Genomic DNA, 17666 nt, shown 5'->3' on the forward strand with positions numbered 1-17666 from the left:
ATGGTCGAAGAGGAGGGTTTTGAGGCGGGACTTGATGGAGGCCAAGGAGGGGGCGAGGCGGAGTGATTGGGGGATGGAATTACAGAGGTTGGGGGCAGAGTAGCTGAAGGCTCTCCCAACAATGGTGGGGCGGGTGGGTCGGGTGGGTCAGGGACATGGAGCAAGCCAGAGCCGGCTGAGCGGAGGGAGCGGTCGGGTTGGTAGGGGGTTAGGATGTCGCAGAGGTAGGGTGGGGCGAGGCCATGGAGGGCTTTGTAGGTGAGGACCAGGATCTTGAACTAGATCCTATGAAGAATAGAGAGCCAATGGAGTCAGGGGAGAATGGGGGAGATGGGGTGACAGAGTTTGGTGTGGGAGAGGATACAGGCTGAGGCGCTGGTGTGAGCCAATCAGGAGGGCCTCAGTCTTGTTCACATTCAACTGTAGGAAATTTGCCCTCATCCAGGACTTGATGTCCGACAGGGAGTCTGTCAGGACAGCATTGGTCCTGGAGTTGAGGATGGAGGCAGAAAGATAGAGTTGGGTGTCATCTGCATACATGTGGAAGTTGACCCCATGTCTGCGGATGATGTTACGAAGGGGGAGCATATAGATATTAAAGAGGAAAGGGCCAAGGACAGAGCACTGGGGGATACCAGACGTGACAGTGCGGGGGCTGGAGGAGAAGCTGTTGGAGGCAACAAAGTGGACACGGTGAGAGAGATGGGAATCGAACCAGGCAAGGGCAGATCCGTGAAGATTGAGTAAAGCGGAGAGGCGGTTTATGAGGAAGGAATGGTAGACAGTGTCGAAGGCGGCAGAGAGATCGAGGAGGACAAGGAGGCAGAGGGAGCCCTGATCACAGATGTTCAGTATGTCATTAGTGACTTTGACCAGGGATGTTTCCGTGCTGTGGGCAGTACGAAAGCCGGATTGAAGGGGTTCAAAGCGGGAATGGCGAGAGAGAAAGCAGCGGAGCTGGGACCCGATAACTCGTTCCAGGACCTTGGAGAGGAATGGGAGGTTAGAGATGGGGTGGTAGCTGGAGAGTAGGGATGGATCCAGGGAAGGTTTTTTCAGGATGGGGGTGATGACGGCTGTTTTTAGGGCGGTGGAACTGAACCGGTGGAGAAGGAGAAGTTGATGACGTCGGACAGGAGAGGGGCCAGAAGGTGGAGCTGGGAGATGAGGAGAGAGGTGGAGATGGGATCGAGGGAGCAGGTGGTGGGTTTGAGTTTGCCGACAGTTGTGGTGAGGTTGGAGGGAGAGATAGGATCGAAGGAGTATAGGGGGGGATGGATAGGGGGTGGGTTTTGAGGGAGAGGTGATGTGGGGGTGGCTGTGGATGGGGCTGAGGTGGCTGAACGTATCCCCTCGATTTTGGTTTCGAGGAAGTCCAACATCACCTCACAGTTGGAGTTTGAGGAGAGGATGGGCAAGGTATGGGAAGGTGGACGGAGGAGACGGTTTGTGGTGGAAAGAGAAGCCTGGGGTTGTCCTTTGCCTCCAAGATAACCTTGGAGCAGAAGGAGTATTTGGCAGAGGCAAGAGCACAGCAGTAGATCTTGGTGTGTTGAAGCCAAATCTGCCGATGGACTGTTAGTTTGGAATTTGGTCCAGGTGTGTTCGGCAGCTCGCACTTGTGCCTTGAGGGAATGGAGATGGCTGGTATACCAGGGGGATTTACAGGAGTATGAGGCAGTTTGGGAGGTGGGTGGGGCAAGGGAGTCCAGAATGGAGGAGAGAGAGTCGTTGAGAAAGGAGAGTGAGGAGGGGAGATCGGTCAGTGAGGGCCAGAGTTGCAGGAGTTCAGATGACTCCAGGGCAGTGGAGAGGGAGAGGGAGGAACATTTTTTTCATGGACGGTATGTGATGGTGGAGGGTTGAGAAAGGAGAAAGGGTACGGAGATGTTGAGGGAGATGAAGTAGTGGTCCGAGATGGATTTATCTATGATGGTGATGTCCGAGAAGGTGAGGCCCTGGGTGATCACCAGTTCAAGGGGATGGCCACGGTCGTGGGTGGGGAAGTGGATGAGGAGGGAGAGGTTAAGGGAAGAGAGGAGGGAGGAGAAGTCGGCAGAGGTAGAGCAGGAGGGGGTGAAGTGGAGGTTGAAGTCGCCTAAGATTAGGAGACATTCAGAGCAGAGGGAGAGGGAAGATAGGAGGGTGGAGATGTCGAACGGAAGGTGGGGGAAGGCTTTGGGGGACGGTAAACATGGAGGATTTTGAGGGAAAGCCTGGAGAGGTGGTAGAAGGTAAGGTGTTCAAAGAAGGGGAAGGTTCCGGAGGAGTAAGGGGAAAGGCCAAGGGGGGAACGGGAGATGAGAGCCACACCACCGCCACGGCGATTAGGCCGTGGGGTTTGGTGAAAGGTGTAACCTGGAGTTGTGGCCTCAACTAGTGGGAAGGTGTCGCCTGGAATGACCCAGGTTTCGGTAAGGGCGAGGATGTCGATATGTTCCTTGACGGTGAGGTCATGGATTGTGAGGGACTTGTTGGTTAGTGAGTGGACGATCTGCAGACTGATGCGCAGGGGACAGTTAGTGGTGGGACTGTGGGGGAGATGGTGGGGGGGGGTGGGCAGACGGGTTGGATAGGGATGTGAGTGAGGGAGGAAAGGTTGGTTGCCCTGGGTGTGGGCCGGTGAGCCTTGCAGCGAGAATGGAGGAAGGGGCAGTCAGGGTGGGCGCTCTAGGACAGATGGCGGCATCTATCATGGTGGGCACGACGGAGAATGTGAAGGGAGGAGCAGAGGGAGGCCGTGGGGGAGTTGAGGAGGGATAGGAGTCGGGGTAGGCGGAGGGAGAGGAGGGTTGATCAGGAGCAGTGGAGGGAAGGGGACGGAGTCGGGAACACCTTGGGGAAACAGCTCGGGTCAATTACGGCAGCCAATGTGTGCACGCTGAGACTCGGAGCAGACAGGAGTGTTCAGCGAGCCATGGTTAGCCCGCTGGGCTGGGTTGGTGAAGCTCAGTGAGGAGATGGGGGCTGTGATGTCTTCCCAGTGAGTCCTGGCCTCGAGATTCAAATAGGGCGGGTGGGATGAAGTCATGTGGCAGTCGGTTACTGATTGGCTGAGCCCTCAGAAGGGGGGGGGGGGAGAGATTTTTGGGTAGTAATCATTGCCAAATGTATTGGACACATTTTTGCACCCTAATGTTAATAATGTTCAATGGAATGTGTGACTTTGTATTAAATATTAATTGTGAACTTTCTGCTCCTTTTTAGGGTTCACTTATATTGTTTTATACAGCTCGGATAAGAATACTCAAGGGACAGTTTGAGAGCGTAAGTTTTATGTATTCCATCTGCAATAAAGTGCTTTATTTGCAAGTAATATCTGTGGCAAGAGTGAATTACTTTACCAACTTTAATACGAGTTATTCAGCTAAACGAGAGTCTTCCACCACTTTATTAGATAATGACCCAATTTTAATAGCGTAACGTTGCCTTTTCTCCATATCCTTTGATACCCTCCTTTCCAAATGTCTAAATATCTCCCTTTTAAACATTTTAATTGAGTCTGCATCTTCAGAATTCCAATTGATTCTGTATTCTCCATTCTCACCAACCGTATGTATGAAGAAATATTTCTACTCTTGACTTGAAACAGGGTTTTTAAAAATCATATCCCCTTGCTTTGGCTCTCGACCAAAGGAGTGAACCCTGATGATCTGCATTTATGATGGGAAGAATCACATTATAGGTGCACATTATCATAATTGCTGGACTTGGGGTCCTTGTAATATTCCTTAAAGAAGTACTTTTTCTCTCAATTTTTTCTCTCCCCTGAAGGTGTTTTGGACTTTTGTCCTTTAAAGTTCAGCGTGCACTGTTCACTATCCGGTTTCTCACTCAGTATTCACATGTGACTCTTGGTCATGAGTGCTGCAGGCTGTTTGACTGCACAAACCGTTAGGGCTGAGCCACATCCTGTCCTCGCCTGATGTCCGCATTCAACATATGTTCCAACAAAGTCTATTGATAGCGATCATTACTCTGGGTAATTATCCTCTCCATAACTCAGGGGCTCTGAGGCCAATTATATTGCTTGTTTGCAGCTCCAGCTGAAATTAGCTTGCTGAACACAAATCTGTACCTTCCAGTTTGGGCCCAGTGTTGTGTTAGGGTTGCTAATATCTGCCATCAGGAAAGCTAAATTAAAAGCTTTGATACTTCTTTGTTCTTCTGTGCATCTGTGCTCAATTCATGCTCAACTACTATACAGTTTAGATACAATAATTACCATGGATAAATTTCATTCATTCATATATATGTTATATATATTAATCTTTCCCTGGAATATAGGCTCAACAGAAATTTGAGGAATGCATTGCAGCACAGCAGGAGTGGAGGCAGATTCATCATCTCTGTTACTGGGAGCTGATGTGGAGTTACATCTTTCAGCAGAATTGGCTGAAGGCATATCAGTATGCAGACCTGCTTTGCAAGGAAAGCCGGTGGTCACAAGTGAGTAAATTGAATTACGTATCATGAACAGTACAGAAATGAAAGCAACCACAACAGATCCTATTTACTCAATTGATGATTTTTTAATTGTACAGAACATTAATGTCATTAATATTTGTTTGAGAATCCCACTATTTTTTATTTGATTGTCAAATCATCCCTAGGCATAGCTATTTACAATGGAAATGTATCCATGGTAATTATTTGTACCTAAACATGTAATCCATGTTTGGATTAGAGCTATTTAAGTACACATGCAAGTTTGAGGATTCATTGTTAACTCTCGTTAAACCTATTGAAAAAACCCTCCCTTGATGCGTCGCAGCTATCAACCTCCATCTCCGACCTCCCCTTTCTGTCCAAGGTTCTCGGAAGAGTCATCGCCTCCCAGCTGCGCTCTTTCCTCTCCACCCACTCACTTTTCGAACCCCTCCAGTCGGGATTCCGTGCTGCCCATAGCACGGAAACCGCCCTGGTCAACGTCACTAATGACATCTTGACCATCTGCGACCAGGGCTCCCTCTGCCTCCTCGTCCTCCTTGACCTATCAGCCGCATTCGATACGGTCGACCACTCTATCCTCCTCCACCGCATGTCCTCCCACCTCAACCTTCAAAGCCTTGTCCTTGAGTGGTTTAGGTCCTACCTCTCCCACCGTCTTCATTTTGTCTCTGCAAACAGCTTTTCCTCCAACCCCCACATAGCTATTTACTCCACATGTCTTGTGCGGTGTCCCTCAGGGCTCTGTCCTCGGTCCCCTCCTCTTCACCCTCTATACGCTGCCTCTTGGTGACATCATCCGCAAACATGGGGTTAACTTCCACATGTATGCGGATGACACCCAACTCTACTTTTCCTCTTCTACCCTCAACTCCACGACCACCAATGTCCTGACAGCTGCCTGTCTGACATCGAGTCCTGGATGAGAGACAACTTTCTTCAGCTCAACGGGTGCAAAACTGAGGCCCTCCTGATTGGCTCACGTCAGCGCCTCCGCACCTCAGGCGCTGACAGCATCAGCATCCAAGGCTGCACTCTCCATCTCTCAAAGCCATCAGGAACCTCGGGGTTCTGTTCGACCCTGAGCTGTCCTTTCTTCCCCACATCCGCACCACAACTGGCACCGCCTTCAACCACCTCCGGAACATCGCCAGACTACGGCACTACCTCACCCCTCACGCTGCTGAAACACTGGTCCTTTATCACCTCAAGGCTGGACTACGGGAACTCTCTCCTCATCGGCCTTCCCGGCACCTCCCTCCACAAGCTGCAGGTCATTCAGAACTCTGCAGCTCATGTACTGTCCCGCACCAGGCTTTGGGACCACATCACTCCCACCCTCGCTCGCCTCCACTGACTCCCCATCCCCCAGAGGATCGAATTCAAGATCCTCATCCTCACATACAAGGCCATTCACGGCCTTGCTCCCTCCTACCTCTCCGATCTACTATCCCCCTACTTACCTGCCCGTACCCTCTGTTCCTCTGGCTCCGGTCTGCTCCACATCCCCCGCCTCAACCGCCCTACCATCGGTGGCCGGACCTTCAGCCTCTCAGCCCCTAGGCTCTGGAAATCCATCCCCCAGTGCCTTCGCTTTGCTTCCTCCCTTTCCTCCTTCAAGGCCGGTCTCAAGACCTTTCTCTTCAACCGTGCCTTCAGTTCCCCTCTCGACTCTCTACCTCCTCCTCACTCCCTCCCTTCCCTCCCCTCACCCTGACCATTTCCCCAACCCAACTGTCCAGCGCCTTGGGACATCCTCCCGACGTGAAAGGCGCTCTATAAATCAATCTTGTTGTTGTTGTTGTTGTAGATCCTTCTGTTCCGACTTGGATCAGTAATCTATCCACTTTTTTTCAGGTACTTTTACTCAGAATATGTTCACTATGTTACAGTTTCATAAATTAATTCCAGCTTGCAATGAGTTGTTTTTTTTAAGTGTCACTTAGAGCAAAGATTCCTTTTCTTGTTCCAATTCCTTATCCTTCCTTATTCTTGCTGAAGTGCAGAAACAAGTCACATCTGTTCTGTTACAAAGCACGACAACTCTCAGTTGGCCCAGGATCACACATTGCTGAATAAAATAATAACTCCTACGTGGATAGTTTTTGTTTAATAATTGGATGTTAGAAAAGCACACGTTGTATCTCTTTCTAAAAATCAAGTCTTGGCACCAGAACTCGTGTTTTTAAACAAAGCTGGTAGATGTACAGATTTCCTGCAGTCCCTCTGTCCCACCCCCTCCCTTGCCTCCTTCAAGACCCCATCTCAAGACCCTCCTTCCCCCCGTGCCATCCACCTTCCCTGATTCTAGAAGACGTGAAAAGCGCTATATCAAATACAAGGATTATTAGTATCATTATTACTCGTGAAGTACTGCAATGTCCTGTGGATGAGATATTGAACTGAGGTCCCATCTGCCTGTTCAGTTGGATGTTGAAGATCCCATGGTACTATTTGAAAAAAGAAGGGAGTTTCTCCCAGGGTCCTGGCTAACAATCCCACTAATAAAATAGATCATTCATTTCAAGGCTGTTCGTGGGACATCACTGTGCAAACTGGATGCTGCGTTCGTCTATAAAAGTTGCTACATATTTGTCAAATTCTGTGAAGCACTTTGAGATGTTCAATGACCTAATAAGACACTATAGCAAATGCAAAGATTAGTATACATCAGTCCTCAGTGGGTGCCAGAATATATTAATTTTTCGAGAGATATCAAGAGAGTAATTTTCAGGGGTATGAAAGGATTACTCTTTCAAAAGGTTAGCACTGACATGATAGACCAAATGGCCACTTTCTGTGCTGTAAATTTCTGTGGTTCTATGGAAAGTGTAGGCAGTAAACATATGACTGAATATTTTGTCCTTTACTTTGTAAGTTGTTGATTATCATAAAAATAGCTCTATGAAATGGCCCTGAAATAAATTTGTTGATTTGAATGATGTAATATGACCATGTCCAATGAGAAGAAATTTTGACCGAGGAGAACAATAGCCCAACACAGTTCATTCGAACAGAGGCATCCTTTTCTGTTTTGAAACATTTGATGCAAGTCCATTTTTAGTTATGGGATTTAAATAAAATGAATCAATGTGACTGTCACAGTTCTGAGTACAGGAAGTTGGTTATTTGAAGGAGACAATGAAGCTTATTCTCCCACTGTCTCTGGTAATCTAAAACCGTCTCACAATTAAGAGTGTGACAGATGAGTGTAGTTGGGTAATGTGCCATACTCCTACGTTTGTGATTGCCAAGCTTGGAAACATTCTTAAATCACCAGCTGGAAAAACGCAATTATCTATTGATGTGAAGTAGAATGCTGTTGATGAAACGATTTATTGGCATTCGTTGCAGGCGATCTACGTGTTCCAGAAAGCTGCCATTCTCAGCATGCTCCCTGAGGAGGATGTGAAGAGGATGGGAGAGGATGTGGAAGCAATCTTCAGGTCAGTTGCGCAAGTGCTTGGGTAGCATTCTCGTCTCTGGATCATATGTTTATGGGTTCAGGCCCCATACCTGCACTTTGAGCTCCAGGCTGACACTTCAGTTTAGTACTGGGGAAGCTCTGCGTTGTCAGAGTTACAATCTTCCAGGGGAGATTAAACCATATGCTTGTCCTTCAGGTGAATGTTAAAGATCTCATGGCACTATTTGAAAAAAGGGAGTTTCTCCTGGTGTCCTGGCCAACAATTCCCAGATAAATAAGTCATGAATTACATGTGAAGCACTTTTAGACTTTCCAACATAGATGACTGGTGCTATATCAAATCAAAATTTATTTTTGTTATTGTTAGACACCAGAAAAGGTGCCTTGTCTCCTGCAGGAAATATCACAACAATCCACAAGACCTTGGTTATGAGGTGATCTTGCATGGGGTTCCTTTGCAGGAGATAGAATTTGCACTTTGAGACTTTCTGAATCTGACCCAATTTTTCTCTGAACATTGTCTTTCAATCAATCATGGTGGCAAAAATGGCACATTACTCTCCAAACATAAACATGGTGGAAAAATGTTGGCCAGATATTTATGCAGCAAGACAGCTCTTTAAGTTTTGGTTCTTTTTTAAATTTGGGGATAACTGGATTTCAAATTTTTCGTTTGCAGACGAGTTGAAGGTTTGAAGCAACGATTTGCTGGCAAGTCGATACCCACAGAGAAGTTTGCAGTGAGAAAAGCCAGGCGGTACAATTCTCCAAACCCTGTGAAACTTGTCCTGCCATCACTGGTGAGAAATTGGCTTTCTTTTAATGTGCCTCTTTCCAGAGCAGAACAGAGTTAGTTTTCTCAGCGTAAAATGCTTAGAGAGGACTTCACAGAGAGTTGGTGGGCCAGCAATGATAATCTGGAGTTCAGCCTGTTGGCCTGGTTCAGTTAGGTGCACTCTTGTCTGTCTCTGAGTCAGTAGGTTGTGGATCCAAGCCCCATATTGAGATTTTGAATAATTTGGCTGACAATCTATTCCATTGGTGAGGGAACACTGCATTGCGCTACATCAAATGCAAGGATTATTATTATTGTTGGAGGTGCTGTTTGGATGAGACTTTAAACTGAGTTGTATCTATCTGTTCAGATGGGCATTAAAGATCCCATGGCACTATTTGAAAATAGACATGAGTGTGCCTGGTCAACAAATCCCAGATGAAATCGATGATTCAATTCATGGATGTTTATGGGATAAATGTTTTTAATATCCATTGGCTGTTAATCTTATTTCAGCAAAGTAGTTCCATAAAAGTTTCCTTTGATATTTGGGGGATATTTTAAACCAGAATATGCAGACTACTAAATTAAAAACAATCCTAGAATATATAAATTGGGACCGTGTGTTTAATTGCTGGATAGAAGGCCATTCTAGACGGCTTTTAGCTATTTATTTCTATGTGACAAGAAAATTCCAAGCAAAGTCTGTTGAGTTAGTAATTCCCAAATCCTTTTGCAAATAGTATTTTTACCTGCAAACCAGCTCTCTGGATTAAAGGGTTGTGTAAATGGCAAATTGTGGCAAGCTATCAATACCTTGTAAAGACTCTGAAATGTGCACTGTTTGGCTTCAGTTTTCTATCACTTGAATTTAACATAACACTTCTAATGCTGGCATGGCTTGAATAGATGGAATGATTGCATATCATCAGATTTGGATATAACCAGACATCTGCTGCATGAATCACTGCTTACTGGAAGTGGGGGAGGGGGGGAACGTGGGTCTTAGCAAGACTGTGGTTTTGTTGGGATTATTTGTTTGCACATATCTTCATTTCAAACACATGCTTCAAATAACTTAGCTGGAAATAGATACCTTCAAAATATTGGTATCAAAAACTTGCTCCAGTTTTGCCACTGCTACACTGTGATTGGCAAAAAGCACCTGGAACAAAACTATTCTCAAGGCAAACCTCTATACAGCACACAATATTGAGACTTTAATTCAGATCTAATGTCTCTTTGTAATGGGGTGGGAGGAAAGAGCAAGGGAATGGAATTATAGCAGGAGCATCTAGCAAAGGCACAAGGAATTATCTGGTCTGGGATGAGCCAGAGATAATGGGAACTGGTTGAATATTTTATGTCTTTAGGAGCGTTTCATGGCAATAACCTTTGATTTAATGTCATACTACAAATAGACTAGTCCAAAACTGCTACTGTTTATGCAGGATATTGTTGTTAAAAACAGTAACTTTCTTTTTGAGAATGATCCTTCAAGATGTTATGTTGGTTATTAAACTAATTTTCGCTTTGACTTATTCCTTTTATCAGGAAATGATGTACGTCTGGAATGGCTTTGCAATCCTGGGTAAACATGCAGAATTGACAGAGAGGATGCTGATTACAATAGAGCAAGCAGAAGCCAAATTGAACAAAGTGCAAAGTGAGTACAGTCAAACAGTCAAACATCAGGCCAAAGTAGGACGTAACAAAAATCTGGAAGATGAAGTAAAACTTTATAATGTTTTATGAAGGAAGCAGTCCTGGTAGTATAGTGGTTAGAGCTACAGCTTATGGACCAGCAGCTTGCTGGTTTGAATCCCAGTCCATGCTGAGTTTGTTAGACTTCGCCTGGTTGTTTGGGGAGGCTAAATTGGCACCGGCCTTCTTTGGGTCAGGGAGGAGAAAACCAACCAGGATTCCTGCTCCTGGCACCTCTTCAGCACCCATTTTTCACTGATTGTTCATGTGGGGGGTATGAGGGTGGGGAGAGGTCAGACTTGGTTGCAATACCCTCCACAGTTGAATGGTAAGCTGACATTTACCGTCAAGACTCACACATGAACAATGGTCACTTTGGCAGGGTATCAACAACAACCACCACAAAATTGCATTTTCCACATCCCAAAGCGCTGGACGGACAAAGTTACGGACCCAAGCTAGGGGTTGGGTTGGGAGAGGGTGGAGGGCAGGGGGGGAAGCAGGGAGATCGAAAGCACGGATCAGAGGGCAACCAGCACATGTGGAATGGAACTGTACCCCAGCAAGAGGAGGCTTGTCTGTTTCTTTTCTCTCCCCCCTGAGTGTCTTAATGTTAGTGATGGTCTGGTACATCATCACAATCTGGTCTGTGTTGAGGTTGCTGATCTCAGTCAGGCCAGAAATTGTGGAGAAGGAAGGAAGACAATCAGCCAGAAGTTCACACTCCTGACCCTGTCTAGAGATACCTACTGAATAATAATAATCCTTGCATTTGATGTAGTGATTTTCACGTCTTTGAGAAGTCTCAAAGTGCATGACAAAATATACTGTAAAGTGAATTGACTATATTTTGTGGAGTCTTGTAGCTCAGTGGTTAGAGCACTCGCCTTGCAAGTGAGACACCTGCGTTCAATTCCAGGCAGGGTGAAACCTTGGACAAGTTTCCTTACTCCACGCCTAATAATAATCCCTCCAAAAAACGAAACAATAATAAATTGGTCATTTTCAATCCACGACTGTTTGTGGGACACTGCTGTGCGCACTTGCCTGCCGCATTTCGCCCACAAATATGCAGTCAAGTCACTTTACAGCATATTCTGTGAAGTGCTTTGAGACGTCGAGAATACGTGAAAAGCGCTATATCAAATGCAAGATTATTATTATTATTAAACGTTGAAGGAGAACATTGGAGGACAGAATAGTGCTGAGCTGTGATCTCCTGTCTCCTTTGCATCTTTCCTGCATCACCAAGTGGCACTGTCTGTTTGCCAACCTCCCCTGTTAGGACAGGAGAAAATTCTTATCAATGTAAAGGAGAAATTTACAAATAATAGGGTGAATACTTGCAAGAAAAATTGGATACAAACATATTAAATGGACTCAAATTAAGAAATTGGGGTAAAAGAGAAGGGACAGAGTGACTGTGGAACTATACCTTAGCTAGACCTCACACCTACAAGAAACAAGTGGAGAACAAAATAGAAAATTAAGAATGGCCCCAAAAAACATTTACCGATCCATAAGGGGCTAAACTGTGATAGTCATAACAGGAGTTGGTGTTAATAACCGGACTCGTGTGAACTCTCTCCTCGAGTAGATTATATTGGAGCGAAGTTCCTGGTTCCTATTTGCAGCTCTGAGTTGATCTGAGTGACTTTTGTTACAAATATTCTGTTTTAGGCTTCAAAATGTCTCCGCACGTTAATTAATGAACAATCAATTGGCTTATTTTAAATTAACAAAAAACCTAAAATCTAAATCAAGTTAAAATTGGGAACCCTGATAGAATTAATGGCAGTCTATTGTTAGTAGAAAATAGTTCCGTTGGTACTTCGAAAAACAGAGAATTATTTGAGGAACCCATTTCAGGGAAAGAGTTCTGTAGCTCAGTGGTTAGAACTCTTGCCTTGCAAGAGAAAGACCTGGGTTTGACTCCCGGCAGGGCAAAACCTTGGGCAAGTTTCCTTACTCCACACGCCTGATAATAATCCCTCAAAAAAAAAATTGGTCACTTCAATCTATGAATGGTTGTGGGACACTGCTGTGCGAAATTGGCTGCCGGTTTCGCCCACAAATATACAGTCAATTCACTTTACAGTATATTCTGTGAAGTGCAATGAGACATCTAGAAGACGTGAAAAGCGCTATATCAAATGCAAGGATTATTATTATTATAAGATTCGCTTTGAAAAAAATCTCATGAACTGGAATTGATTTGCCTGCAAAAAAAATTTCCCAAACCTTTTTTTCGAAGCAAATAACCAAAGTTGTGGAGCATTCATGCTGACTGATGTATTGGTAACACTATGTGTCAAATGTCCCTTTGTTTTTCTGAAGACCCTACCGAATACCAAGTCGATGATGAGTGTCTTGTGCAACTTCTGAAAGGGTTATGTCTGAAGTACTTACATCGTCCTTTACAAGCCGAACTCTGCTTCAATCGGGTTGTACAAAGGTATGCTGGGTTGTAGTGAAGCACTGACACCTTGCACTGAGCCAAACTGTAGCTCTTGATTGTTGAATCCAGCTGACACGTAATACACTGTAAAGCTAACTAATATCATTCCCATGTCATACTCACATGGCATTTATGCCCGTTTCATAGAAAATGTGGATGAATTATGCTATCAACAGTGCTCATAGGCTAGGCATTTGGAATTAAGTTCCGTGGAATTTGTTTTTGCTGGAGAAAAGCCTGAGAAAGACATAATACAACTTTTCATTCACCATTTTATATTAAATGGCTCAAAGCATTCCTTTCACAGTAACTTTTGTTACTTTTTCATAATCTTTCCGGACTCTTGCTGTGCATATAAAAGAGTGCCTGCATGTAGATGAAAAGACCATTTAGATTTAATTGTTTTACACAGTGGATATTGAACTTGTGGAACCATTTGCTGTGAAACAGGGAGGAAAGAGAGACAGATAGCGTAGGCAGTTCTTTGAGGAATCGGATAGGTTTATTATGGTGAATGAGATTAGGGATACATGAGAATCAGTATTTTGAAACATTCCTATATTTTTCCACATTCCTATGTTGTAATGTATGTTTTATGTTTAAAAATATAGGCACTGGTAAAGTCCAGATCTTGTTTTATTATATATTTACGGCTCTGATTATATGATTTTATAACTTTTCTTTATTTGTAGTGAGAGGAGGATAAGATATGATCACTATTTGGTACCATTTACTCTTTATGAGATGGGATTGTTGTACAAGCAGGAAGGAGACTGGAACAAAGCCAGAAGGTTCATTGAGACGGCAAGGTAAGTTCTTTGGCAAAACGGCAAACTTGTACCAATATTGATGGTGGTTGTGGGTTCAAGCCCCGTGTTGGGACTCTGAACTCAGTCTAGGTTGACTCTCCAGTACAGTGCTGGGGATTTGCTGCATTGTTGGAGATATCGTCGTTTGGATGAGATGTTAAACCGAGGCCCCGTCTGTCTGTCCAAGTGAATGTTAAGATCCCATGGTACTATTTAAAAACTGAAGGGAGTTTCTCCCAGTGTTCTGGCCAACAATGCCCCAGAAAAATGTTGGTCACTCGCTTCATCGGTGCTTGTGGGACGTTGCTGTGTGCCATTTGGCTGCCTGTGATTGGAAAATGATGAACACTTGTATCAGCTGTAACTGTGTAAACAACAGACTAAACAAAATAATCCTCTGCATTCTATTCCACTAGGAATTTGCATATGAGTTGAAAACCCAAACTGTGTTAATATGCTAAGAGATGTACAGAAACCTGTTGTATGTTGTCTATTACTGAAGGCATCTTTGCTCTTGTGTTTTATTTCCCCCCACTGTAGGAATAACTACAAGGACTATTCAATGGAATCTAGATTACATTTTAGGATCCATGCTGCAATGAATAGCCTAAGCAACAGCCCAATCATGACACCTTGATCATCCCTCTCGAGCAATTCCTGAGAGTATCAGCAATAAACAAATACCTGCGTACGGGTAAGAGTGATACACAGATCATGGATGGAAGAGTGCAAAATAAGGCTGATCTAAAATGCTGTGTTATTAGTTTCTGAATGTAATCATGTGTCTCCTCCAATTTGCTGTCTTACATGTTAAGCAGGTGTTTTCTATTGTACTGTAAGTGTTTAATTTAGTTTGTTCCTCAATACAAATAAAAAACTGAGAATTGTTCTTTATGAGATAGAAATATTTATAGGATATTTGTTTTTACTTGAAAGGCAGACATTCATGGACAGTTGCTGGTTCAATAAATTTATTTACCAATAGGGGTAATTTATTTTAATGTAGTTTTTGTGTTTAAAGATTCTGAATGAAGCAGGAGGAAAAAAACCTCATCATTAGTTATTACAAATCCTGTGGAAACATATCGTTAATTTGGCGAACACAAAATTATGTAAGTGTTTTCATCACTGGACCTGGAGGATTAATCACCAGAAGAACTCAAAACCTTTATTGGAATTGTTACGTTGCTGGTAGCTATGAGCTTGTAATTGTGAGTTTCATTGTGCAGGACAACTTGTGCCTCGTTAAGTTTACTGAAATGTGAGTTTCCTGAAGCCGGCTGGTCTGTGTCAGAAGTGACATCAGGGTTACCTGATGACCTAGAAATGGGATTGACTGCCTTGCTTTCTTTAAAGCTGGCCCAATTTTCTGGATCTGAAACAATGCATTATACTTTGTGTGTACGTGATCGTGTCTTGCCTTTTTAAATGTGTACAGATGGGGCCATTCTCTTACATACAAACTGCTGTTAACTTTTTCTGTATGATTCTCGTCTATAGTGGCCAGTGGTTTCTTACTTCAAAAAAATTCTAGACGTATTGTTGAAACTAAATCAGACTGTACTATGTTTACGGATAGCTTTAAATATGATCTTTTCGTAGTGTCCATTATGGGACTAAATGTTACACTAGGCAAAGAATGTTACCAGGCCTAAAAGGGTTAAGTTACGAGGAAAGGCTGCGTAAACCTGGATTGTATTCCCCTGAGTTTAGAAGATTGAAGCGTGATTTGATTGAGATGTTTAAGATGATGAAGGGATATGATAGGGTAGATACAGAGAAGCTATTTACTCTGGTGGGGGAATCCAAAACAAGGGGCATGAGAAAGAAGTGCATCAGCTAACTGTGCACATTTTAGTGGAACCACCTAACGTGCTTTCCTATAGAACAGGTTGGGATTTTATGGACCCAAGCACTGCATTATAAAGAGGTTCCATGATGACCCACATAGGATCACTGTATTGCCAAAGAAATACATGTTATAAAGAAACTGCACTATTGGTTAAAGCTAGAATGAAAGAAGCTAGGATGTGGCAAACAATTATGCTTATTTGTTCTGTATAACTCTCTTAACCTGAACATGTAAGTACTGCAAAGGAAATTGAAATCATACTTGAGATATTTCATACTGAAATCCAGAAGAAAACAATGTACGTGGACATTAGTATGTGACCTCCTCAAATGGTGTGGCTAGGGTTCAGGCTGTCTCTGTCAACAACCCTCTTCTATTCCCTGTTACTGTAGCTCAGGTAAAGACTTATTTCATTGAGATGTTGATCTATACTCAGTACTCTATTATTTAAAACCCACCCTCGAGGTCGAAATTGCGTAATAAATGCTAATGATGTAAATTAAGATGTCTGCCATAATTTGGGGAATAAAGCAAAAACAATGTATTAATTTTACATTCATAATTCCTGTGCATGAATATATGTCTATATATATATTATATATGCTACTTATGAACAGTGTAGAATATATATTGAGTTACTGGTAACTCCACAAAAGTTGGAAAAAATATATCCGTGCAAGAAATATGAAAGTGTAGACCAAAGAAAAACTGAGGACACAACCAGGTGTGAAAAATAATTATATTAAAAAAATAAATAAAATATCCACAATATTTACATGTCTAACAGTGTGCCTTCTATCAGTGATCTATGCTGTATGTGTTGTGTTCTAAAGATGAGCCAGACAACCACCTGGATTGTAACACTTACTTCTAAAATCATCAGCCCCCCACCCCCCCCTCATGCTGTGTAATCCATGTTTCTTTATATCCTCCCTTTCCGAGATGGTTTCCCTGAGCAATATCCCCCTTTCTTTTCAAAATAACTGTTGTCTTTGTATCCAATATCTTACCTATCCCTCCCCCCCACCCCCCACCACCCCAAGAAAGAAAAGCACAAAAACAAAACCAGCAATGTACTTTTACTTTTCTTCAATTAGTCAGGCATTTTCATGACCCTCGGCCCCATTTGAAACTCTTGTGTTTATTCTCCCGATGTACTTGATCTTTTCTCTATGGCTTTTGGGACTGTTACTTCCTCTCTTGAAACCTTGATATCCCTTACGTTGCAAATATGGGTTGCCTTGCTTGCTCATTGACAATCACATATGACCTTGGTATCATCTATTTGTCCTTCATTGTATCTTTTGCCTTTGTTCTTCTAAAGTGTACTTCCCCACTCTCTAATGGGTCTAGATTCTTTGCGATTGCACCCACAAAATACACAGTCAATTCACTTTACAGAATATTCTGTGAAGCGCTTTGAGATGTCTCAACAACATGATAAGGTGCTATATTAAATGCAAGGATTATTATTATATATTCTGTAACATCAGTTAGCCTACTTATTTTTTCTCATTTCCCCATGCACAGATCAGTCAGACTGCTAGCCATTGGTAAAATACTTCATAACCACTTTAGAAATGTATCTATGTTGGAGATTCCTTGGGATACTCGAACATTGCAAAGGATGAGTCTGTCCCATCCTTCCTCACTTTCTTCATCACCTCTTTTACTGTCTGAATTACCCAACAACAACAACTTAGATTTATATAGCGCCCTCCATGCCGGACAGTGTCTCAGAGCGCTTCACAGTAACGGATCCCTGGAACTGTTCTAACCGTTCTATAAACACACTGTTTTAGGATAACTCGGAGTTGATGCTCTTATTGGAAGGTTAACTGCAGTTAATTATCTGCAAGTATAGCACTTAAACACTAAATAGTGTTTTTATAAGGAAAAAGAGAAACCAATAAAGGTGTTCCTAAATATGATAAGAAAATTATACTTTCCTGCCCAAGGTAAACACCCATTTGTGTGCAGTATATCTCTAGAATAGCAGTACACCTGTAGAAAGGTATTTTTTTTTAGCCAGTGTATTAACAGTGTAGCTAAAGTATATTACAATCGTAAGGCAATGTCGTATTTATTTTGAAATGCAAAGATGATCAGAGAGGTTTGGATGAAGAAGCCCAAACTATATTTTCTTCTGCCAATTGAAACCCCTTCATGTTGTACGTACATACAATTTCTTG

General features: G+C 43.3%; 1 protein-coding gene across 4 annotated transcripts in view; it reads left to right on the plus strand.

The window, feature by feature from the left end:
• The window catches only part of LOC103177694 (tetratricopeptide repeat protein 39B), a 78285-nt gene extending 62981 nt beyond the window's left edge, over positions 1–15304 (plus strand). For all 4 annotated transcript variants that reach the window (XM_007891987.2, XM_007891990.1, XM_007891988.2 and 1 more), the window contains 8 exons: positions 3208–3267; positions 4288–4449; positions 7804–7895; positions 8556–8676; positions 10206–10317; positions 12693–12810; positions 13506–13622; positions 14163–15304. In XM_007891987.2, the coding sequence (XP_007890178.2) occupies positions 3208–3267; positions 4288–4449; positions 7804–7895; positions 8556–8676; positions 10206–10317; positions 12693–12810; positions 13506–13622; positions 14163–14259 (879 nt within the window). In that variant the 3' untranslated portion in view covers positions 14260–15304. The remainder of the gene's footprint in view (positions 1–3207; positions 3268–4287; positions 4450–7803; positions 7896–8555; positions 8677–10205; positions 10318–12692; positions 12811–13505; positions 13623–14162) is intronic.
• The last annotated feature ends 2362 nt before the right edge of the window (positions 15305–17666 follow it).

Source organism: Callorhinchus milii, unplaced genomic scaffold (genome assembly GCF_018977255.1).
Source record: "Callorhinchus milii isolate IMCB2004 unplaced genomic scaffold, IMCB_Cmil_1.0 Scaffold1, whole genome shotgun sequence".
In the NCBI taxonomy this organism is placed as follows: Eukaryota; Metazoa; Chordata; class Chondrichthyes; order Chimaeriformes; family Callorhinchidae; genus Callorhinchus; species Callorhinchus milii.